Here is a 25,484-nt window from a genome sequence, read left to right on the forward strand (position 1 = left end):
CGAACAATTATCTTAATTGTTCAATTATTCGAATAACGAATATTGTTATGAATATTCTAAGAAATTTTTAACATCATTAGTGTCGATATGTCTCCTCATTGTCAAAAAAATACGACTTAGAATCCATTCTGACGTAGGGTTAAAGGCGACAAACTGGGCAAGAAAAAATAGTATTTCAAAAACATTTGTTGACTACTGTTACTGCGAAAAACAAAAGAAAAATGTAAATTCTTTATATCCGCAGTATCTTCAACACTTGAAGGGTGTGAGGGCTTTATCTACGAGACAAGCAGGAATATTCGTGACGAGAGCTCTTAAAACAGAAGCAGTTAAAAACCTTCCGAGACGAGACACCACTTCTATACTTTTCTAAATGACACAACCAGGGGTGGATCTAGACCAGGGCCGGGGGGCCTAGTCCCCCCTAGTTTTTTAGTGATAATATTAATTGAAGCTCTTACGTACATACCTTATTTTTGAAAGCTTATAGTAAGCCCATCATAATCTGGGTTCTGGTTGATCCCCCATTTTCCCCCCTCTAGATCCGCCTCTGGAGAAACCTTAACTTTTGTCCCAGACCAGTGGTTCTCAAACTTCTTGTTACTGCGACCCAGGTTAAATAATAATAAAACGTATTTTGTGGCCCACCTACTTTTATTCAAATACACAGTGGCATGGTAATGGTGCTGTATTTCAAAGCAGTTAAATTTTGTAAATCATATCTCTAATTCCAGTACGTTCAGTAACAGTGATTAGCATGAAATTTATTTGGGGATGTTGTGAACAACCCGAGCGACCATCAATATTACAAAGTAGAGCTTGATTCTTAAATTTTAATAAATCAAAATTTACGAGTAGTTGGTTTCTTTTAAGTCTATCGTAAATATCTCATTTTCAAACTAAATTGTAATGCAAATTTATGAATATAGTAGTCCTGTCGGTAAAAGAATATCAGTCGGTGACAATCGAGCAAGTGTAATCTAAATTTATTTCTCAATAACTGTATCTATTATATGAAATTGGACGCACGCGAAAAGCGAGTTAAAGTGTTTCCATAGAAAGGTAACACAGAGCTAACACTACTCCCGACGCAATGCCCTACACCGTGACAGATTTTGACTCACCTACTCTCTTTCCATCCTAACCCAGCATCTCTACTAACTATACAATAGTGCAGAGCTCTGAGTGACCACTTACTCTTCACTTAATTAGCAAACGCTTCCCAATTTTAATTTTCTGAATAGTACTTTACAAGATATGTTTCTGCATCAAAATAAAATTTCATAATTAAAAGGAGAAACTTCTCGCGACTTATCAAAAAGCGGACCTGGACCCAATGGGTCGCGACCTATACTTTGAGAAACACTGTCCTAGACAGCTCCGGGAAATAGTGGGAAGAATTAATGAAACGAAAATTCAAGTGGCATGATGGAAGAATTAGTGGAGTCAAGTGGACGTCTGGAAACGATTGAATCCTGAGAAAATTTACGAACAGGATACCATGTTGTTCATCACACACTTATACTGTCAAAGATTAAACTTAGGACACTGTATTAAAGGTGAGTTCTTACATCAAGGATCAACGGATTGAAAGATACTGAATATACTGGACAACTATACTAATAATCAGGGGTAAAAGTGGATTTGAGAGGGTAGGGGGACGGTAAGTAGCGGCATAACGTCACGCCCTTCCTCCTGCCTATATTTGCCCATTGCTTTTTTTTTTTTTTTTTTTTTTTAAGGAACTGAAGGGACACCGTACATATTTTCTTGAGGTGGGGGACAGCGTCCGCCCGCGTTTCCCTTCACTTTTACCCCTGCTAAAACTCCTATTCATATATCCTTCCACTGGTGAACTATGAATTTAGCAAAATTGATGAATATCAAAAAGAGAGTCTCATTAAAGCGAGATTATGAACTAATGTTTTTACACGAAAATGTATCACGCAATGTTTCGAGTATTAGTTAAAATAAGTTTAAAAAGAGTTTAGGTTGTCAACAATAGCGATCATTAAGCATAAGTAATAAAGAATATTATATAACTAGACACTCAAAGACGACACAAAATAGGCAAACTAGCATGCTACAACAGAAAAGCATTTATCAATGAATATTACAATAGTTGCACGTTGTACGAAAAAAACATTGTATTTTTAACAGAAGTCACGATGCAGTTCAGATATATCCATTATTTGAGCTCAGATTGAAATAATATGCTTCCCTTCACTACCATTTCCTCAATTTCACTGCGATTTACAATTCATTTTAATGTTACGAAAGTAACTTATTATTTTTGCAATAATAAAGTAACATAGCAATAAATAGCGTGAATATTAGTAGCAATAACAGCCTGAATTTATCACTTGTAATAATGGTCCACCGAATAATCAAGTGATTGGACACTCACCTCTGATAAGTGTCGTTTCAGGTTCCATTACCGCTGAGACCTCAGGATCTATTACCCAACAGGGAACGAGGCATAAATAAAATATTTAAAACTTCTAAAAACAAACATCTATAATGGTAATAGAATATACGAAAATAACCGAGGTCCTTCGTGGCTGAGCGGTTAGCGTATGCGCCTTTGGCGTGGGAGATCTGGGTTCGATTCCCAGCGGGAGCTCATGTGGTTCGGATTCCACATTAATCAGTAGGTCCCATCTCATATAGCTTCGCTGCTGAAAGGGACGGGGAAATCAACTCAACGAAAGTAATTATCGATTGCTAATGGAGTTTTCAAAACATTATAGGGTAATATATCAAATTTTCAGATTGCAAGAGAAAGATATCAGTAATTCCTAACTTTTCCGTTCAAGGAGCCACATAAAGCTCTTGAACCGAAACTCAACCAATCTGCTATCTATTGATATAAATGCTTAATGAACTGATGTTGCCTAACCACATTCGACTTTTCTATTAATCAATTTTATAATAAAACTAACAGCTACAGCGAAAGCTACATGAAAATACAGGGTGAGTCAAAAGTCCTTGGACACCTGCATAAGTTTGAAAATCGACGGGGAAAGTAAAAAGTGATTATGGAACAGAGGTTTGGTGAGGGGTCGCAACTTTTGGAGTGTATGCCATTCATGGCCGCCATTTTGGATTCAAGTCAAGTTTTTTTTTTTTTTTTTTTTAATGGGAAGGGGGTGTATGAAACATCAAATAACACTAGCCTGAGCTCAGGAATTTAGTGGTGTAATTTGTTTTTTTTTTTTTTTTTCTATCTTGTACAGTTTAGAAGTTAATGTTCAAAGGTGGGAAATTACCTTGATACTGACCCAGTTCTCTCTTTGTTCCAGGTGATCTAAAATGGGTCTGACACGTGAACAGAAGATCGAAATCATCCTTATATCAGGGGAACGCAGCTACCGAACAATAGCAGCTGACTGCAACAGACGGCACCCAGACAGAGAACCGGTATCGCACAGCACGGTAGCTCACGTGATCACCAAATTCCGGGAGACGGGCTCTGTTCAAGATAGGGCACGTAGTGGGCGACCAAAGACTGTCACCAATGAGAAAACTGCAACGGCGATTGTTGCGTCGTTTGTGAAAAATCCTAAACGAAGTACCCGTCGTGTGTCCCTAGCATGTGCAATAAGCCAATCCTCCGTTGTTCGGATATTGCACGCCAATCAGTGGCATCCTTACAAGCTGCACATGCAACATAAACTGAACGAGGATGACCCTGATCGCCGGTTGGAGTTCTGCATGTGGGCTACTGAACAACACGAACTGGATCCTGCGTTTGCCAAGGGCATAATATTCAGCGACGAGGCGTATTTCACTTTGAACGGGGAGGTTAATCGACATAATTGTCGATACTGGTGTAACGCAAATCCGAACTGGGTTGACCCGAGTCGAGAACATAGTCCAGCGAAGGTGATGGTGTGGTGTGGCATATGGGACACCCGCATCATTGGGCCATTTTTCATTTACAACACCTTAACTGCACCACAGTATCTGATGCTGCTGCAGGACCTTGTGTTCCCTGCCACACTGAACGCTGACGGCATTTTCCCATCTTATTTTCAGCACGATGGAGCCCCTCCACACTATGGACTTGGTGTCCATGAATGGTTGGATGAACTGCCAGGGAAGTGAATTGGTCGCCGTGGTCCCGTGGAGTGGCCGCCCAGATCCCCCGACTTAACCTATGGGGACATCTTAAGTAGATAGTGTATGCTGAGACAATCCCTGATTTGAGACACCTGGAGGAACGCATCCAACAAGCCTGAGACCAAATTTCAGGAGACATTCTCCTCCGCGTGCAGTCAGAGTGGTTGCGGCGACTACAGTTGTGCATTGCACGGGATGGACAACACGTAGAACATGTGTTGTAGCATTCAGTATCAAGGTAATGTCCCACCTTTGAACATTCATAACTTCTAAACTGTACAAGATATATATATATATATATATATATAAAACAAATTACAGCACTAAGTTCCTGCGCTCAAGCTAGTGTTATTTGATGTGTCATACACCCCCCCTTCCCATTTAAAAAAATTGACTTGAATCCAAAGTGACGGATTTCAAGATGGCGGCTATGAATGACATACATTCCAAAAGTTGCGGCCCCTCATCAAACCTCTGTTCCCATCATCACTTTTTACTTTTCCCGTCTACATTTTCAAACTTACGCAGGTGTCCAAGGACTTTTGACTCACCCTGTATTGTATTGTTATCGGATTGTGATATGAAAATGCATGAAATTTACGTTGCGACATTTGACTCTAAACAAACGAAAAGAAAAGTAAGCTAATAAAATCATTGCAATGAAAATACAATAAGCATTTTATAATTTTGAACTACTAAACACAAGCTTTGATGCTATCAGTTTTCTGCTGATGTCGATGAACGTAACAATCTGGAAAATCTTATTATTTTAGGCTGCTTATACAGTTAGGATATTATTTTATTAGGATTTAGGCCTACTTCGGAAAAGATATGAACGTAACAATGAAGAAAAATTGAATGATACAATAACTATGCCATTGTTCTTTCATTTTGGATTTTTTTAGATCTTGTCTTGGGCGTGTGTCATTAGCAATTGACCTTGGTTACAAAATTCTAGCATCCACCAGTTGGGTGTAGTCTTATTTCTTATCCAAATTTGTGTGACGCGGGAGTGTTACACATGATCTCATCGTCTTCCTTTTGTTTCTGTTTATTGTATGACAATCATCTTTAGGATAGGCAGAGTAGGTTGTTCGCTAATTATAGCGCGCTCATCAATTTCTATGTAAAAGGATTAATTTTGCACTTACGTTGTCCACTTGCAAAATACATGGTACTCATTCTTCCTAGTTCAAACAGTGTAGGATTGAGGAAAAGAATATAATGAAAAAAGAATCATGAATATTTACAACGTGTTATAGCGAACTTGACATGATTTAGTTGTTAGCATATTTTTCTTTCTTCACTAGAAGATACTGTTTGAAAGTTAACTTCGGAGGTGGAAATCGTATGTACGTACATACACTCGTCTTACGCGACTTGTTAGTATGTTTCTAAAACAATGCAGGTATTCGTTCGTTCTGAGTGGTAAAGTGCTCACCTCTAATGCAAGGGGGTCCCTGGATCGATCTCAGGTCTCGACAACTTCGTGTCCACGGGTTTTCTTGGTGATCTGTTACCTCCCACACTATCTATAATTCCACTACACATGGTTAGCACAAACTCCTTTGATGCACGTACTCAAGAGTTCGATTCCCGGTAGAATGCTGAACGCAACATGGTGGTTTAAATTCTACCTTAAATTGTCTTATATAGCCTCGATGCTGAAAAAGGACATTAAATTTTGGTGCTGAAGGGGATAAGCATCTTGTATGCTTTGATAGAGGAAAGTATAGATTTGCGTGCAAAACCTGTGAGGCCCTGATCATTTAACAAAATGTGTTCAACAATACTATAGTCTGCAATATTAATAAGTCTATATATTCAGTGTTGTACATGCAAAATTTGGCAGAAAAATACTTTATGGTTTATTATATAGCCCTATGTACACCGAGTGTATCGAAAGTCAGGACCCATATGTCAACTACGTTATCATTAAAGATATGAAAAACTGGAAAGAAAGGAAAGTTATTGGAAAACGACGGTTTTTAATCTAAAATGATGGAAGTTTTACAATCACACCATACGTTTGGTCTCCAAACTGATAAGGTGTCCAACGTTAAATGAAGGTTAAATCAAGCAACGCTACCAGTTTAGTAAGCTGTTACCTTGGAACCTCACCATATCAGAAGAAAACAAAATGAAATGAAATCTTTCCTTTAACGTCCACGATTACGCCTTTTAAGCTAAGGGAGACGAATGATTACGGCAAGTGAATAAGGCTGGAAGAATTCGTGGAATGAGAATGAGGGAAGAAATGCGAGTACGTCGATAAAATCCGACAAATATAATTGCCCGGGGACCGAATCAGGAACCCAAAGCAACAGAGGTAAGCACTCTATCATTAAACCACCGTGCCCCCTGTCTCACCATACCAATAATATATAATCATAATTATTTTAATTAAACTGCTAAGGAAGTTACAACATCTCTTCGGTTTAGTTAGGTATTAGCACATTTTAGCCAATTTTAGAATGGAGGCACAAAAATTCAATTTCTTAAAATGTAATAAAAGATTATTAATAATAATTTATGCACATAATGTTTATAAAAGTTCATTGCCTATGCTTTTCGAGATGTTTACTTCCTTAACACAGCCTTTTTTTTTTTTTTTTTTAAAAAAACTTTTGTTAAATAAGTTTTGTTGCTTTCAAATGTCTCTGTCTTTTAAGCGTTATCACAAAATATCTTTTGTTCGCTACGGTCGAAAGAGGAGAAAGATGTTCGGTGGTTTAGTGGTAGAGTGTTCACCTCTATTCCATGATTTCCGACTTTCGATCCCAAAGTGAGTTTGTGATGCAAATCATCTTCATGTTATTATTATTATTTTGGGAAGATATTCCAATTTCCTTCTGTATCTTCGCTGCCTTGATTATTCTAAAATCATTAAATATTATGAACTCCCTTTCTTGTTTTGCCCACAGAACATGAGCGTGGGTAATTTAACTGTGAAAATTTTATTTTATTTCATGTATCCACTGCATTGATTATTTCTTGTAGTTATGCAACCATGCACGGCACACCAAAAATCCTTCGATAACTTTATTCTGTTCAAGATATCGATATTTTATCAATGACTTTTAGTTACTGGTTGGAATGTCCTTTCATACGTCATGAACTGGACTCATCTTTCCCAACGGGAATATCCTGGAATCCCTCACTTCGTATTACGAGATCCTTTGCACAGCCACTAAAAGATTTTGAATCTTGAATTCCTGGACAGAGTAAATTACAAGTTTAAGACGACAGCATGCCACCTTAGCTCACTGACTAGTAGTTTTTGGAGATATTTATTTCCAAAGTTCATTCTTCAATGCTTTCGGTAGCCTGTAACTCTGAAAACATTGCGATTTCGAAGAAATGTTTACTAAAATTATTTATTTATTTTTTCTATGAGTAGATTCTCCTTTATAAACGACCTTCCCATACACTCTAGAATACCACTGGTGATATTTATACATGAAGCAAATGGATTTAATATTTTGAGTTATGAGCATTTTAAATTTCTACTTATGCAAGATCATGACAACAACGTAGTTTCATCATAAAATATAAAGCTGAAAAGGTTCAAGAAGTGTTGAAGAAAATAATTAAAAATCTGCTATGAACACCATCCCACAAATGTAATCGATGTAACTGATCATCACCGAGAGTTCTTACAGATATCTGTGTTCAATGAAGTGTATAAAAGCGATTACAAATCATTAAAAGCAGATAAATCACTTGAAGATAATTTATAACCGAAGATCGAAACGGCTAAGTATTCACTTGCGCATACTTTCCTCACCACAAGGGATTTTCCTTGGCACAATATCAAAAACAGCGGTCGGTGACGTACCAAATTGCTCCATTCTTCACTGGAAGTCACCATTAGTTCTACTTGCTTTCAGGTCTCTGCGACAACATTTGCTGAATAACATATTATAAGATCTTGATCGAATTTTGGAAATATTTCAAGCAAAACGTCACTAAACTAATTTTCTTAATGTTCTATTGAACAGATATATGTATTGTAAAGTACATACTTGTACACTGTTATCATATATTTTTAAATTTAGAAATTAAGCTATTCTTTTTTTCATAATGTTCTTTTAAGATTCATTAATGACATTTCTAAGAAACTGTAACTTAAAATATAACTCGCGGTTAACAATTACTGCTCCCTATTAAAAGTTAAATCGTGATACCGTACTGGAAAATGTTTCAACATTTCTAAAAGGAAATATTTTAGGTAACTTTTTACTTATGTTTTTCTTAGTAAACACATTCCAGCCTCGCCCACTGTTCCATCCTGTTAACTATATATATATATTAAAAAAAAAGCTTATAGTAAGTGTCTCGTATAAAAGGTGGTAATAATAATGGTAATGGTCAATAATGAAATACTAATGATCGATCAAAATCCTTATATTCATTATTTTTAAAAAAACAGCAATTTTTTTCTGCACTTTTGACAGAAATTAATTGTGGCGTATTGCAGAGTTTTCAATTACGTGGGGGATCAAATATAAACGGGATTTTTGTTCCTGAACATCAACAGTTGGTAGGACTGGCCGCGCGCTTCTGCTATGTTTAGGCGGGAGCGGGACCTCTGGGAGTGGAGAGAGCGTGCTATTAGATATTTGCCGCCATTTCGTCAGTACCGCTCATGATGTCGGAGCAACAAGTGCACTGCGCAACGCATAATTATAAAATTTCTTGTTCGTGATGCAATTATTCAGCTCACGTTTACAATTGATATATACCAAGTTAACCGGAGGTGGAGCATGACACACAGATCTCCAATTTTGACTTATCTCATTTTGGCCAATTTCTGACATATTGTTTCTCCCGCGCAGTCTAGAACTGTTTATGATGCTTAAAAAACGGCATTAGAACCATTATTGAGGAAAATAACACAGTGCAGAGAGATAAAATGGAAAATTCTAGAGCAATTTTTATCAAAGCTCTTCGCCAAGCTTACCTCTACTTTTTTAAAATGTTAATATGTAAATTAAAAACAATGAACATACAAAAATGTAGAAAGTAACCCGGGTACTATATACAAAAGGCTATTACATGGGCTAATAATGGTTTTCAAAATATTTCGATTACTATATATTCTACATTTGAGTATCCAATAATTATGACGTCATAAACTGTGCACCCAAATTTGTGATTTATAAGGAAAGATTGGAAATGGTTATTAGTTTATTTAGATGGTTTACTTTCTATACTATTAATATTCTTAATTTTTTGTATTATTTACTCTTTTTATTATTCACTATTCATTATGTGATTGAAGTGGAAACAAGAATTTCTCTTTGAATTCGAGACAAGATAAGAAATTTCACGAATCTCGTAATCAACATTAGTTCACCGAAGTCTCAGTTCTCAAACACTGTCCTCCTATCCCCACACACATCAAATTGTTCAGTTAAAACTCCATCGGTCTCATAATATTTATATATCAAACAATGTATTTTGTAGTAATACTTTTAACAGTATCATACTCCTATGGGATGGAGTCATTTCGTTGCTATTGGTTGCTTACTTTTGTTATCCTGCTTCATGTGTTCCATACATACAGTATTCATTTAATAAGTATTTAGTACAGTAAGATTTATTACTGGGATACTACGAGATCTACTGGGCGGCCAGTATCTTCGTTTTACCACAAGAAGGGGTCTAGCTATGTTGTAACAAAACTAACAAACTGCCTCTGTTAGTTGGTTGGATTGTACTTTAGAGTCCCTTGCAATACCGAGGCTATATGAGATGTGAGGGTTACCAACCGTCCCGATTCTGTCGGGACGCGTGTTGTTTCGATTTATCGATTTTCAAAGTTAATTAATATTTTACATTTTTACAAAGGAATAACTTATTATTTTACACACACAGTTTTATGTATAGAATTAATTTAACAAATTTGTTTTAATTTGACTCATGAAAAAATAGCAGTCTGTCTTTAATTTATATTTCTTCCCTAATTGGTTTCAGTTGCTCTCCCACCGGGAATCAAACCCGGGATCACGTGCATCAAAGATGCGCGCGCTGGCCACTAGACCAACGAGGAGGCCAATTAAAAAGCCTACGTAAGTTACCTAATATTTAGTCACAAATATGTTAACAAAGATCAGAGGTTGAACAACTGAGAACTCATACAGAAATTAAAATACATCAATGGTCTCTTTCAGTTTCAATAAAACGTTTACCGTGAAAATGATCACACAACGAAGATCCTAACACAAAGTAAAAACAATTCAATAGACTGGTAAACGCATTTTGATTGCAAATACTCTTAGAGCATCTTGTTTTCCCTTACCCATGTTGCGACAAAGCACTCCCGTTTCATCCTAATTCAATACTTTCCCTTTTTGTCGTGACTACGTAAGTCCCTCTGCATTTAGCCGAAAAGAAGCAATCAACTGTCAAACGGGTCAACAGCTGTCAAGGATAGGCCGTCAATATAAGATTCTGCCAAGTTTCTTCGCCAATAGGTCGTCAGCTTCACGGCCAGCCCACATACCTACCATTCTTCTCTCTCTCTATTTTTCATATAATATATAGCTACGCCTTCATGTACTATCATGACCTTTTTCATTATTATGATATTCTACGTGCAGAGAGGAGAGAGGGGGGCTCCCCTATGTTCTGATGAAACGTTTAATCAAATTGCCCTGGGACGAGCAACTTTTCACGACACAAAGCTTTCTTAGACCTCCTGTAAAGGCGTTTCAAAATACTTTCGATGAAAGCTATTGTTGAAGTATATATAATGACTCCATTGCTCTCGTAATGCGGTCGTTTTGAGATCAACACAAAATATTTTCCGCCGAACTAATTTGTTGCTCTATAGAAAGTATAGTTCGTGTAAGTTCAATCAACTTCTCTTTCACTTGCAATTTCCTCATTGGGTTAGGCACAAAATATATTAAATCTTCTTTCGTATCAAGCTGCAACTTCTACAGAAAATATTTTGTTCATTTGATTAAAATAAATTTCATGTTACTAATATTTCTGTTAAGGGCTGGTCTGAATTTAATTCAAACCACTCTTATGTAGGAGAAATACGAGGACTACTGGAAAAGTTTCTGCAAATTATTACTTACATGGTGCTAGTGTTCCGATATTATAAAATTCTGAAAAATACACCCATCATCTATAAATTACCTTTAATTGTTTTTTCAAGCTTATTTGTTTATTTTCCACAGCATTTTGAAAAAGTATCTCACAAACCACTTTACGGAACACATCAATAGCTGCTTCAGGCGACATAAATCGCTCGCCACGCATCTTATTTTTCGTTGTGTGAACAAAAAGAACTCATTAGGTGTTAAATTAGGCGAATACAGACAATAAATCTTTAATTCTACATTTTTACAGGAGAAAAATCGACAGTTTGGTGTGGTGAGTGAAAGTTGGCGTTGTGATGGTAAAGAATAATGCGACAATTTGGATTTGTGTTATGCAATGCATTGATGTCCTCTGAAGAAAAAAAAAATCTACATTTAGAGTCCTTTGATCTTCTAAAGCTATGGTTGACACATTTTCGGTGTAACCGAAGAAACAAGCAATCATTTACTTGGTAGCACTTCTCGAACAAACTTTTGTTGGTTTCAGTTCACTCGAAACACCCAAACAAACACATTGCTGTTTAGTTTCAACTTTGTATGAATAGTTTCAAGGTTTCATCCCCTGTAACGATGTAGCACACTAAATCTGACTTAGCTGAATTTTTTAGCATTTTTTAAATACAAATTCGCACGAGCCTGTTTTTGAACTTCGGTCAAATTGTGTGGGATACAACGGCTTGTAAGTTTTCGTACGTTCAGGTGGCCATGTAAAATCGTATGTAATGCTTTCATGTCAATTGTTAATGTGAAAGGATGCCTGAATCTCACGGTATATTAAATATTGATCGATCTCTTATCACTTCATACACAGCATCAACATGACTAACAACAACAGACTCGGATGGACGACCTTCACAAAATTCATCATTCAGAAATGTGCAACCACACTGGAATTCGGAAAATAAATTATACATAGTTCTATTAGATGATGCTTCATCCTTAAAACCCAAATCAAGTCGCTCGGTGCATTGTTTCGGTGCTGAACTAGATTTGAAGTCATTAAAAACTCATTGATCGAAAGTTGATGAGATGATTTTTAGTTTAACGTCCCTTTCAGCAGCGAGGCTATATGAGACGTGGATCTACTGATTAACGTGGAATCCGTGTTCACGAGAAATTTCAGTTTCTCAAGCAAAACAACTATTTTAAATTACTGGAAATAATAAACGAATCGGCTTAAACAAACAATCAAAGATCACCCAAACAGCAGAAAGGTCTATTCTTCCGAATTTTATAATAGCGAAACACCAGTGTCACTGTTAGTAGTAGTTTGCATAACGTTTCCAGCAGCCCTTGTATTAATAAACTGTGTAAGTGGTTATTTTTCTAGTGAAGACAGAATTATTCAGTTCTTAATGCGTGGTATCCTTATTTCAATACATATTTCTACTACGGCTCTTAATGCATGTTTTCAACATATATTTTTACCAAAGGAAAAAGGAAGTAAACTGGCTACCCTGTCCTCATCCACTGGCTTGTAATGGACCCATTACCATGCTAGGTAAATAGGCTAAAATACTCACGCACATACTCAACCTTTATATATTAATTGTCCAAGTAGTAATTGAGTAAAATCTCCCCACAAAAAAAAAAAAAAAATAATGTAAATTTGAGCAATATATTCTCTACTTCAGTCATTTTAAATTTCACATCACATTACTGTACTATTGTTTTCCCATTATTTCTCGAAGATTTTCAACGTATACTGAATAGAAAAGACTTTTAACTCCTTTACTATCCATTTATTGTCTGATTGTTCTGCCCAAGGCAGGTTCCACCCAGTTACCTAGCGCAGCTAATTAGACCGTTGAGTTAATCGAGTTTGGATTGAATGGACTATTTTTTCTAATGTGGTTTACAGAAAATCGTTAGCTACTGAGCTGAAGGAGAGAAATCAATTAAGAATTAGGATTAGCACTTATAGCAGTTACTTTCGAGGTTTCGAGTGACCTTAAGTAACAATAAGACTTTCAAGGACAAAGATACTCTCTCGCACACTACTTATCTGTCGCGAGATTGAATCCCGCTCAGACTATGGACGTTATGTATTGTCCTTGCACTAGTCATTTCATTATTATTTTCTTATCGTCTTATCGTTTCATTTAGGCTTAAGGACAAAACCGTGGAAAATAAAACTTCTATAACGTCCTTTCACTCAATCCCTGACAGAGATTTTTTAAATGAAATTTCTCTTTCATAAAATGTAGAAATACAATGCTCATACGTTATAATTAAGTATTCAAATATATAGCTATGCTATCTGCACCCATTCAACAGTACTCTAAAGCATGTCATATATGACATTGAAAATGAATTGAAGTCTTTTTTAAGTTTTACGTCCCACGCCTATGCCGGCTAGGCTAAAGGAGACGGTGACGAATAGAAATAAATGAAATGGTGGAAGAAAGTGGGAGGAAACGGGAGAAGCTCGAGAAAACCCACGTACACGGTGTTTGTCCACCACAAAGCTCACTTGGCGGGAGCTGGAATCGAACCAAGGACTCCATACACAAGAGGCGAATGTTTTACTACTGTGTCACTGCGGCCTCCATATACAACATTGGAGCGGGATGAGATGAGATATACTGCACATACCGTAATTAGTTAAAATTCTTAAGGAACACCAGAAAAAGACCTGTTGTAACTGTATTAAACAAAAAAAAAAGTACTACGAAGAAAAGGCATTTTGATTTTGTTTGGAATAATATATATATTATTCCAAACTCACTCGTACACTACTATATATATGGGATCAATGTGATGACAGAAATTTGAAAGAAAAACAGTTTTACCTATTTTGGTAGTTCTTGATACCTTGCCGATTTATCTCGAAAGCATTTTGGCGTTTAAATGGCCAAAAATACCATATTTTTGAAAAGCTTTCAAAACGGCTTCGTGTGGTTAAATTTGCTTATTGGGATAGAGAGTATATGCAGTTCTCGTCGTTGTTATTCCAACGAGCGACAATTGGATATACATAGGTAGAGTAAACTCTTTAATATATATATATATATATATATATATATATATATATATATATATATATATATATATATATCTTTTTGCCTTCTTAAATGTTAAGACATCAACTAGGTGTAAAGAACTACAACACACGTAAAACTTGTTTTCATTTTAAGTTTATGTCACTTCTTTGTTCCCCTACGTGTAGATCTTTCAAACAACAACAAAATGATGTCTCATCTCTACACTATGCAGTATAGTACTGCCTTCTTTGGTGTAAATTTAATATATATATATATATATATATATATATATATATATATATATATAATTTGATAGATCATCTCTCATATCCCGATCAAACTGACTTCAGATGTTATGTTTTAGGCAGGAATGTATCTGATATACTGTGGCAAAGTTCTTGTGCCAATATGATAGGTTCACAATAGGTGCTTACTCAACTCATGGGCGGGTCTTAAACTTTTGACTGGTACTATATATGAGATGGCACTACTATCTAGAATAGTCAGTGCAACAGTCAGCCCCTGGGTTAGTCCCGGCCTATTGAACTCTTTCATCCGGCCTACCTGACCCCTTACTGAAAATGTACTCTTTACATAATCTTAAACTGAATTTAAAATATTTCCTGGATAACTGATGTCCACCTTGCAAAATATAATCCACATTGGAACATACAGCGTAGCCTACCACGCAATATTAAGAGACTAGTTCAGAACATGAAGAATGAAATACCTTATTAAAATGATAAATAGATTTTTTTCTGCTTTTCTTTAATAAATATTTTGGTCATCGTTATAACAGTTTTTGTTCTTGTGATGTGTGTGTCCTCCGTTAAATATGACCATTCGATTGTTATGAAAATGTTATACAATGTCTCATACAGCCCTCGACGCCAGTAAGTTCAATGTGATTGACCCACCCCCCGGACCAATCACATGCCTGATCTACAAGTTCTTCAGATACGTTAAAAAAAGCCTGAAATATTTCAGAACAACTTGAAACGCTTTCTTTTTGACATACAAAAATTTCTGTTATTCAGAAGCTTTCGGTTTTCATGTTGGACGGTTCCACTTAAGACGAGTGTAAAGATTCCTATCCTCAACAGATGGAAGCACATTATCTCTATCTTTCTGATGTACGAATACAGTATTTTGTATGGAATGACAATATTCAAAATAATTCAATCAAATCCAAGAGATCAATATTCAAACTTTGCCAAAAAGCAAACTGGATAATTAATCAGAGGATAATTCGTGCACTTTTACACAATTTTGTTTTATTCATTATAGCGTGGACTTAATTTTATTCATCAGAGAAGATTCTCCAAACAATGAAACACTCAACAAAGGAAAGAAACGATGACAGAAACAGATTATTCTCTGATTAGAGATTTAATGTTTTTTTTTGGGGGGGGGATAAAATATGAATGCTGATCTCTTGAATTTGAATTATTTTGAATATTTCCGCTCCATACAAAATATACTGAAAAGATAGGGATAACCCTCTGGTACATGAGGTTCCGGCTTCAAACCCTGCTCCCGTCAAGTGAACTTTGTGGTGGATAAACACCGTGTGATTGGTTTTCTCGGGGTTCTCCCGTTGCCTCCAACTTTCTTCATTCCACCATCTCATTCATTGCTCATCATCACCGTCTTCTTTAGCCTAGCCGGCAAAACCGTGTGACGTAACACTCAAAAATTTCATTTCAAGATAGGGATAACGTGTCATCTACTGGGTATTTATCATTCCTTTAAACTCACCTGAACACTCTTCACTAAGTTCATTCCCACTTTTTTTCTCAATTTTAGTGAAGAACTTAAAGACAATAACGAATATAAAAATGTAGAAAGCAAGCCAAGTAGTATCTATAAAATGCTATTATAAGAACTAGTAACTGTTCTCTTGATCTTTCGTGTAGTGTACATATTTGGTGGATGTCCAACAATTATGATGTCATGAACTATGTACTCAGATGTCTTATCCCACATGTTATGCCGGCTAGGTTAAAGTAGACAGTGATGACGAGAAACGGGATAACCCCGAGAAAACCCATGGAGTAAACTTAGAGCGAACAGGGATCGAACCAGGGACCCCACGAACCAGAAGTGAACGCTCTACCACTAAGCAACCACCGCTCTACCCTTGAAATATGTAAGTTTGATTTTAAATTAAAATAACCTATTAAAATGTAAATTTAAGACAATTTAATTAATAAGACATACAGTACATTATTCAGCGTAAAGTGCACTAATTTCCAGGATCTCCTATGAGCAGATGTGTTTATGCTATGAGCAAATGTGTTTATCTCGGTGCAAAGTCTCGAGCATGTTACCAAAATTAATTAAATGACATAATAATAATAATAATAATAATAATAATAATAATAATAATAATAATAATAATAATAATAATAATAATAATAATAATAATAATAAAGTACTCAAGCTTACGAGAAATGATGAAAATTCGCCGAGACAGAAAAAATGGCACAAAAAACTGAAAAATTACCTAAAAGCTTAAAATTTGTAAAATATCCAAAAAGAAATGCAATTTAAGATTACCAATTTTTGTTTCAGAACGAACCGTAATATTAGTTATTTGATGGACACTGTGTACGCGATACAAGAAAAAAGAAGGTATTTCATCAACTTCCGCCCCTAGTTTTAGTTTATTTAACAGCAGTTTGTAGATACTACTTGGCTTTTATTCTCTTCATTGTCTTTAACCTTTTCGCTAAAGTTATTTAAAAAGAAAAATAGTGGTGGTGAGCTTACCGAAGAGATTTAATACAGGTTTTGTTATACGGAATTATACACGAAAGTTTTCCAGGTTTCCAACAGCAGATTCCATTTCATACATGTTGTACTGTATTACGTTGTAAGGAATGTTGATTTCCATCTTGCTTCGCAGCTGGTAAATTATAAACTTTACACGCCGTACATATTAATGTTGTAAATGTTAAACGTGTCAAAACAACCTTTTAAATTACAAATTAAAAAGTGCCTTTCAATTGTCACTCAGTTCGACACTATTAAAGCATTAAACATTAAAATAGTTTTATCTGAGGTTTACAGGGTCTACAAGCTGACACAAACACCATGTGTGCATCGTAAACAATCTTATTATGTCAAGGGCATCAGACTCACCGTTCTGGTCTCTTCATGAGAGAGCGGGTGTTGATTTTGAAAGCTGCACGACGACGACGACAACGAATCAGCTGGACGAGAGTGGATAGGACACTTGCCCACACCTTCCCAACAGTAGTAGGGAACAGGAGGCAAGCGTTTCACAACGCCCCTCAACGCTGGCCACCCGCTATATACTGACGTCATATTGACGTCACACAACAGGTGAAGCTCTTGATCAGACCACTGGTATCACTTTATTTTGAAATGCAAACTTTAAATCAAGAAGAGAAAAAACTGCCATCGCCTTATTTGGTTCATTACAACTTCAATACATCAGAAAAAACGCAAACTGACACAGAACTTGAAAAAAAAAATAATGAAAAACTGTCGTCATATCAAAGCATTTCACACTTCACAAGATAAACACTTTTTTTTTTTCACATCTCAGCACCATGTTTTGATTACATTTTAAGGTGGAGTAGTTACTTCTTTTCATCACCCAGAAACTTTACAAAGATTTGTGCTTTTCACCAAATGGTGCAAATAGCCATGCTGATCAAAGCAAGAGTATCTGGCCACGAATTTGTTCGCACGCTTTCACTATTTCTCGTTAACTACCGTGTATTGGCAATAAATAACGGCAGCAATGCGAAACAGGAAGTGATTGAAGAGATACCACAAGCAAATAAAAAGAGAGAACTAGCAATAACCGCACCATAATATTTTCTTTCTCGTGTTCTGCAAAGTCATATTACAAAATATTCATACCTCCGCTTATGTAACATTTAAAGAAGTTAATTTTATAGCGCAGTCTACAATGAAATATCGCAAAGTTGGTTATACAGCATATATAAAACTCGGGCGTTATCCAAGACTACGGACGTCATAAAAAATTAATCTCTCATGGTGCAATAGAGTTGAATGATATACAGAGAAACCTGTCTAATTCGGCTATTTCTGATTTCATACAAAACCTCTCCCTCAAACAAATGATTGACTTACGAACTAATATAATCAAACCACTAGGAGTCCCCGTTCTTCGCACCAGGAGAATAAGGTTTAATGAATACTACATTATACGTAAAGGATTCCAAGATATAAACACATTAATAATTGCAACCCCACCACTTTTTCTTCACTTCATCAAATATTAAAAAAATGCTCAAACACGTAATACGAAGTTTCATGTACCAAAATCTAGCCTTAAGCAAGATTATTGGTTTATCATCGGTCTTATCGGGCTAGATGCTGGAAGCATGAATGAAATATAGTACTCCATGCTCGCTATAGGCATTGGAGTAACTAGGTGATATTCGCTGCCGAAGCCTAGCTGGCGATCAGGCGCCCTCTCACCGTGTCTTGTTCTCGATAGGGCATACATCCAAACAACAAGAGCAGAAACCGTGTCAGTTAAAGCCCGCTGAGTTGCCCTAGTGATAGGAGGACATGTGTTATTCTGCCTGAAGATGAGGTCCCTGAAAGTGTCCAGTTAAGATATGAGAACTAGATTGACGGCGTTACGAATGTACGACACACTTAGTCATACTGTCCTAATTGACCAAAGGATGCGAGATATGTAGCTTATTTCTCTCATACCAGAGTAGCTGATGTGAGTCCTGTGTGGAGTCTGAACATATCCTAAATTTTCCCGCCCACTTATCCATCTAGGGCCATGAACACGATCGTCTCTGTATTCGAGACAGAGACCAGTCCCCAACACCACAAAAGACGTTTTCCGTGATAGGAAGGTGTCATCCTGTACACCATGTCCAATATCAGTTTTCGGATTTGGTTAGTCGGACTAACAAGTGAGCAAAAGATTTTACTCAGATGTAACCAAATCACCATGCCCTTTATTATTCGGATAAAAATCGTCTGAACATATGCATTTTTTATGACACCTCTGAAGTTAAATTAAAGGGAAAATAACTCTGAATCTAAATATATAGCACAAAACTACTACTGTACTGTAATTAGCAGTACAGTTAAAATTCGAATAATTCGATATTCAAGTATTATGCATTATTCGAGCATCAGAAGAATATGGATTATTCGAAGAATTATTTGGATAATGATATTAGAATAATTGTTCGAATACTGAAAACGAATATTCGCATATTTAAATCTATATTATATATAAAGTGACTATGTTTGTGACTACGTACCTCTTAAACCATCCAGCCCACCTCGGTCAAATTTTCAACATAGATGAGGTTCAAGCCTGGGATGGTTTATATCATTTCACTTTGGAATCAATCTATTCTAAGTGATCAAGTATGTGCCGCTCGACCATTTCCAAAAAAATATATTTTTCATGAATGTTTATCTTATATCAGAGCACTTCAAAACCACAATTAATTATTTTTTACAACATCCCATGGCGGCGCAGCGGCTGCCGCAATTTTGCATTTTTTCGATTTTAGGAGTTTACGTTGTTTTGAATATTTCAGCATGTATTTGTCCTATCAAATTGAAAATTACTGGACGTCTCCAACTCGTGCAGATCTAAAACTTTGATCTCTCACTATTTTTTTTCTTCCTAAAATCACTTGAAGGAAGTAAAATCAGGGTCTGCAGTAGCAACGTTTTTGGACATTGAAAATATGATTGGGAAGAGGAAACAACTGATGTAGAGGTCTGAATTTGCATGTGCACGTACTCCAAGGTCATAAGTTAATACACAAAAATTTACAGACCTGTAGCTGCTCCCAAAGGCCTGAAAAAGTCGTAAAGTTGAGGAATTATGCCAATTTAGCACAATTCGCTGTCCAATATCTCCAATGGGACTGGATACACACACACACACACACACACACACAAAAAAAAAAAAAAAAAAAATCTGAAATTTTAGGAATAGTTAGTCCTTTAGTACATCATAATACACAACAAAGCGCGTTTCGTGTTTTTGAGCAGAAGGGGGTCAAAGTATATATAAAGTTGGCATTACTTCAACAAAAAGTCTTGTGTCAATTTTCGTGGGCTGCCTAATTATAATGCTCAGCAACCTGTTATATTTTATGAGAGTAGCAAGGTCATAGTAAATGCAGTAGAAGTTCCTTTTGTAACAAAAGGAAAACGCTGAGAGTACAGGAAAAGGGTGTTCCATCTGGTTTGCTTAAATGAAAACTTCTTAGTCATTACTTCCTCGTTCCTCCTCCGGTGACTCTACTAGCCTCATTTGCTTTGGATTATGAAAGTGCTTACCGTCAATATATCAATAAATAACACATTCATCTTTGCATCAATAACAACAATAAAAAGCAAATATTGGTGCACTGAAATCAAGGATGCTCATTTGTGAAGTTTCAGAAGGGGGGGGGGTAAAAGTTACTTCTTAAGGAGGAGGAAATCCAAAGAGTAGTTCTGGATTTAGCGTTGGTAAAATTGAAAAGTACCAGCCCATACTAAATTATAGCAGGCCGCTGGAATATAAATGACAAGAGCCACAGGGCTTGAGCTCCACCTCTTTTCCTGTATGTGTGTACAAGACTGACATTTACAATAGTTTCTCTAGTACAAAGAAATTTATTGTGTTAACTACCAGACAGAAGTCGAGGTATCTTGTCTCAGAAAGATGTTCACGAGTGATGGCTCGTCTCGGGAAATGTATTTCTTTCTAATGGAGGAGCTCTGTCTTGTCTTGTAGCTCATCACGAAAATTTAATCTTGTCTCGTCTCATAGGCAACTAAATTAACTACGGTGTTTTCTTACACCGTAGAAATTAATTGCGGCCTTCTCACCCCACTTTGTATTCGAAGCCGTGCAAATTCATATTCAGTAGCAAATTGAAAGTGTACCAAGCAAAATTCCAGATCTCATTATCCTATTTGGGTGTAGGGCAAATTAGCAAAAGAAACTTTTGAAGGATGAAAGGAAAAGAGGAAGAGAATGAGAAAAGAAAAATAGAAAGTATATAGAAAATTTAGTTGGCAGAAAGACGACAATTAACATTTTAACATGATATACTTGGACTCGTCACACCTGCGACTTCTACAGATTTAATTTACCTACAGTAATACATATTGCTGCTGAAATTGGTTGACGGTGAAAACTGTTGCGGATTGCACGAAGAAAAGAAAGTATGAATTTAAGACGCCTCGAGACTTAGAAAGATGGATAAATTTATACAGAATTTAGCTACAAGAGTGAAAAGCGAGGAGATTAAAACTGGACTTCAAATCTCAAATAAGGACTACAGAAGTCACATCACATAGTACTTATTGTTGAAATTCGGAGAAGTGCTATCTATCTTATAGATTACTATGTATTGCTAGTTTGTACATGATGCATTTTCTATTTCAACATTTTTTCATATTGTCATTTCACAATTCAATTCACTGTTTCACTGTCCCCATCACTTTTATTTGCTTAAAATACAAAAACATATATGGAAAATTAAAAATTTTCATTCTTTTATAATTACTGTAAATTGGTTTCATACTACACAATAGTGATTAAAAAGTTAAATTTATTTATTTAATGAGAAAACATTTGCAAAAGGGAATGCACAGGATTCATAATAGAGGCTGAATATGGCCGTGGTAACTTAGTGGTAGAACGCTCATTTCTGACATATGGGAACTCTGGTTTGATCCAATCTTCCACCAAGTTGGTTTCGTGGTGGACTGTCCCTGGGATTTCTCTGGGTTTTCCCCATTTCCTCCCACTTTCATCATTATCATTCATCACAACATTAACATCTTTAGCCGACGTTTATCATCGCTGTGGCAGGTCACTTGCCACAACTGAGCAGCTTTCATGTTCCACGATCTGCAGCTAACCTCTTCGTCTTTACGTTTTTCTGCTTTGATACCGTCAATCAATTGTAGCCTGCTTTGCCCCCTGCTTTTCTTTCCTACCACCATACCCTCTATCACCTCCCTCATAATACAGTTCCTTCTTAGCTAATGTCCCAATCAGTTTCTCTTCCTCTATTCAATAACATCCAAAATTGTATTCCCCCCCCCCATCATTCCTAACACTTTCTCATTCGTTTTCCGCTCGACCCAGCTAATTCTCTCCATTCTTCTCAACACCCGCATTTCGACAGCTCCCAGTTACTTTTTATCACTTTTGTGTAATGCTCATGTTTCCGTCGCATACAGTATAATACTTCCATACGAAGTCATTTTCTCAATTCTTTATTGGATATCCAAAAAAATAGACTTTTTTTCCTCCTAGAGACTTCTTTCGCCATTCCTATCCTTCCTTTATTTCACGTTCGCACTTCATATCATCACTAATAATACTACTCAGATATCGGAAACTAGTCACATTTACTATTTTCTTCCCTTCTACTTCTTTATTCGCACAGACAGCTTTGTTCCAACCCATCCCATATTCTTCACAGCATTCCTTGAGTTTTCTGACATATCATTGGTTTTCTTTTCTGATTCTGTCATATCATCTGTAAACCGTAGGGTGGGTGCGCTATATACGGAATACGTTCCTAATTTGAAATACCAGACTATTTCGTCTACTATGTGCTGCCGCCGAGAAGACTTTACGTAAACTTATATACAGTGACACCCTCAGTCTGCGCATGAGTAGTTTGCTCCCGAACGATAACAAAACATTTTCTTTTGTTGCAGAATATTTTTCTGAAGAACTTGAGTTTTTCGGACGTACCCTTCCAAGCTGCTGAATGTACGCAAAAAGGCCTGTATTATCTTCGAGTTTGTGATGTCTAGATTACATATATAGTGTACCATAAGAGTATGGCTCACGTATCTGCCAATCAGGACTCCGAAACGCTTTCAGCATCCATTCTCTCTTTTCAGCAACGACCAGCTCTATCTGCCCAGCATCGCAGCTTTGCAGGACTAAAATCATGCATAGGAATACCCATACTCGCAGAAATCAGCGACAGTTGCTGATTCGGCTCACATTCATGGAGAAACACCTCAAATACAATTTTCACTACGAGGCAGGGGCTGAGTGAGTGGCCCGGAACTCAAAATCGATTAATTTGTCAAGATAAACCTGCAACCTGCAACCCGCATAAAGATTCAGTACACTGAGAATCACGTAAGCGTGTGTAGGAAGAGAACTATCCAAAATAGCGATTTTATGGAATACTAGCAGGATCCTAATATGTAATATTCCTAAACAGGTTCACACGTATGTGAACTAGAAGTGAAGAAGAATAACTGAAGTTATATTATAGTCCGCGTTACTCGAATTGGCGTATGGCGTCAACCAATAAACGTGCAGTGCGCTGTTGGCAAACCTTCAGTGAGGTTTCTAATCATTCGTAAATGACCATAAATATGAACAAAATCAACTACGAAAGATTAAATTCCTTACTGAAGGTTTGGAATCAGCACACTGCGAGCTTATTGGTTGACTCCATACGCCAATTCGAGTGACGCGGACTGACAGGCCTGACATATTATTTTAGACCAAGCGTCAGCGAACGTCTCCTAGTCAAGACGTTTGGCATTTGTGTTGTCTGTCTGTGTGTCTCGCGATAACTCCTGAACGCGTGAACCGATTCGAATGAAATTTTCACAGATTATTTATTGGTTCAAATGTCCCAAATGCCGTGTCGTCTACAGTGAAAAGTGAAGAGAACAGCACGACAGTACCGATTTAAGTAGTGAGTCCGCTACCACAGCATTGCAGCATTGTGAGTCCACAACTACAGCCACAGCATTGCAACACACTTGGTCGAAAGCCAGGTGAGGCTAAAGTAGTTACGAGCACTCTACACAAAAAGATTTAGAAGCTGCCTCTACCTCATCACAACGGGCCTTTACCTCATCACTGCAAGTAGCTAAAAAATGTTTTAACTTTCCAAGCCCCTGCCAAAAAAATCCAATCGAAACAGCCAAAGATAAGGGCATCAAGTGGCTACAAGTTAGAAAGTTAATCTAAAGAGTCAGTAAGTGATTTGAACAAAGATCGTGACAGTTTAAGTGATCCTACTGACGATGACTATGATGAGGAATGTGGACATTGTGGTAAATTGTGGTCGCTTAGTGCAGGGAAGGGAAATTGATTAAAGTGGCCACTTTGTAAAAGATGGTCCCACGAAACGTGTCCCATGAAAGATGGAGAAAAATATGTTTGTGGCCAGTGTTTTGCAAAGCAAAACTGGAATTAAAAATTTGGACACCTTAAAACACACTAATCCAGTATGTTCGAACTTTTTCTTTATATAGGGCATTTTTGTATACTTTATTTGTCGCATGTAGTTTGCTTCCCCGAATATTTCGTTTTACAAACAGTTTACAAACATAGGCCTAATGATGAATGTCCAGTCAAGTTAGATAATTATCTTTGTACTACGTAGAATTCTGGTATTTCTGCTGTTTTATGTTTTAATTATCTTAAGAATGTTATGTAATCTTTGTTTACTTGTCTTATAGACCTATAGGCCGCAATGCCTACAACGCGACATTTGAATAATTAGAGCATGGGCACGATCACTGCTCAGACCGCCCATTCAGAATGAGGTTTTCCCTTGTTTTCCTCAGTCCCATCAGGCGTATGAAGGGATGGTACTTTTCTGGAGCCCAGGACCAAGTCCTTTTCAGTTCGTAGACATATTAAGGGCCTATGTGTTCTCGGAGTTCGAGTCTTGAACACTTCATATCAGGGCCTAAAATTCAACGAAATCACAGCTACACACTGGTAGAAATTTTATATAATATAGAAAAACTAGTTTAGTCAGCATTTGTTTAGACATATAATCATTGTTCTGTCCAGTACATCATTAGCTGCGACCAAAAAATATTATTATTATTATTATTATTATTATTATTATTATTATTATTATTATTATTATTATTATTATTATTATTATTATTATTTAGGAAAATGTTGGCATCCAGAGCAAACAAAATTAAAGGCACATTAGGATACATATTTAGTTGTATTGTATTAAACCATAAAATACAGGGAAAAAAAACCGGTAAGAAAAATAGTCACACTGGAAGAAAAATAGTAACTTTTTCTTACATAAGAATTTCAGTCATTTTTCCGTGATCATCACGCTGTCTCAGTCTGTTTTCTGCCGAGGCAAATACACCGTCATACCAGGGCTGTTCCTTTGACTTCCTACCAACTTCAAAACGCCTTCCCTTTCTTTCCAGCCATTTCATAACAGCAGAAGTTGGGTTAAAATCTTCCTAC

The 25,484-nt window shown here is 36.6% G+C and overlaps 1 protein-coding gene across 6 annotated transcripts in view; it reads right to left on the reverse strand.

The window, feature by feature from the left end:
* The window catches only part of LOC145690219 (WD repeat-containing protein 47), a 584,313-nt gene that overhangs the window by 249,933 nt on the left and 308,896 nt on the right, over positions 1 to 25,484 (reverse strand). Inside the window, exon 1 of one of the 6 annotated variants that reach the window (XM_081764900.1) lies at positions 17,366 to 17,566. The exons of the other annotated variants lie outside the window; for them this stretch is intronic. Within the exon in view, the coding sequence (XP_081621026.1) occupies positions 17,366 to 17,551 (186 nt within the window). The 5' untranslated portion in view covers positions 17,552 to 17,566. Of the gene's footprint in view, positions 1 to 17,365; positions 17,567 to 25,484 lie in introns of those variants that run through there. 6 annotated transcript variants of the gene reach the window in all.

This window comes from Thermobia domestica, chromosome 7 (assembly GCF_964235325.1).
Source record: "Thermobia domestica chromosome 7, izTheDome1.hap1.1, whole genome shotgun sequence".
In the NCBI taxonomy this organism is placed as follows: Eukaryota; Metazoa; Arthropoda; class Insecta; order Zygentoma; family Lepismatidae; genus Thermobia; species Thermobia domestica.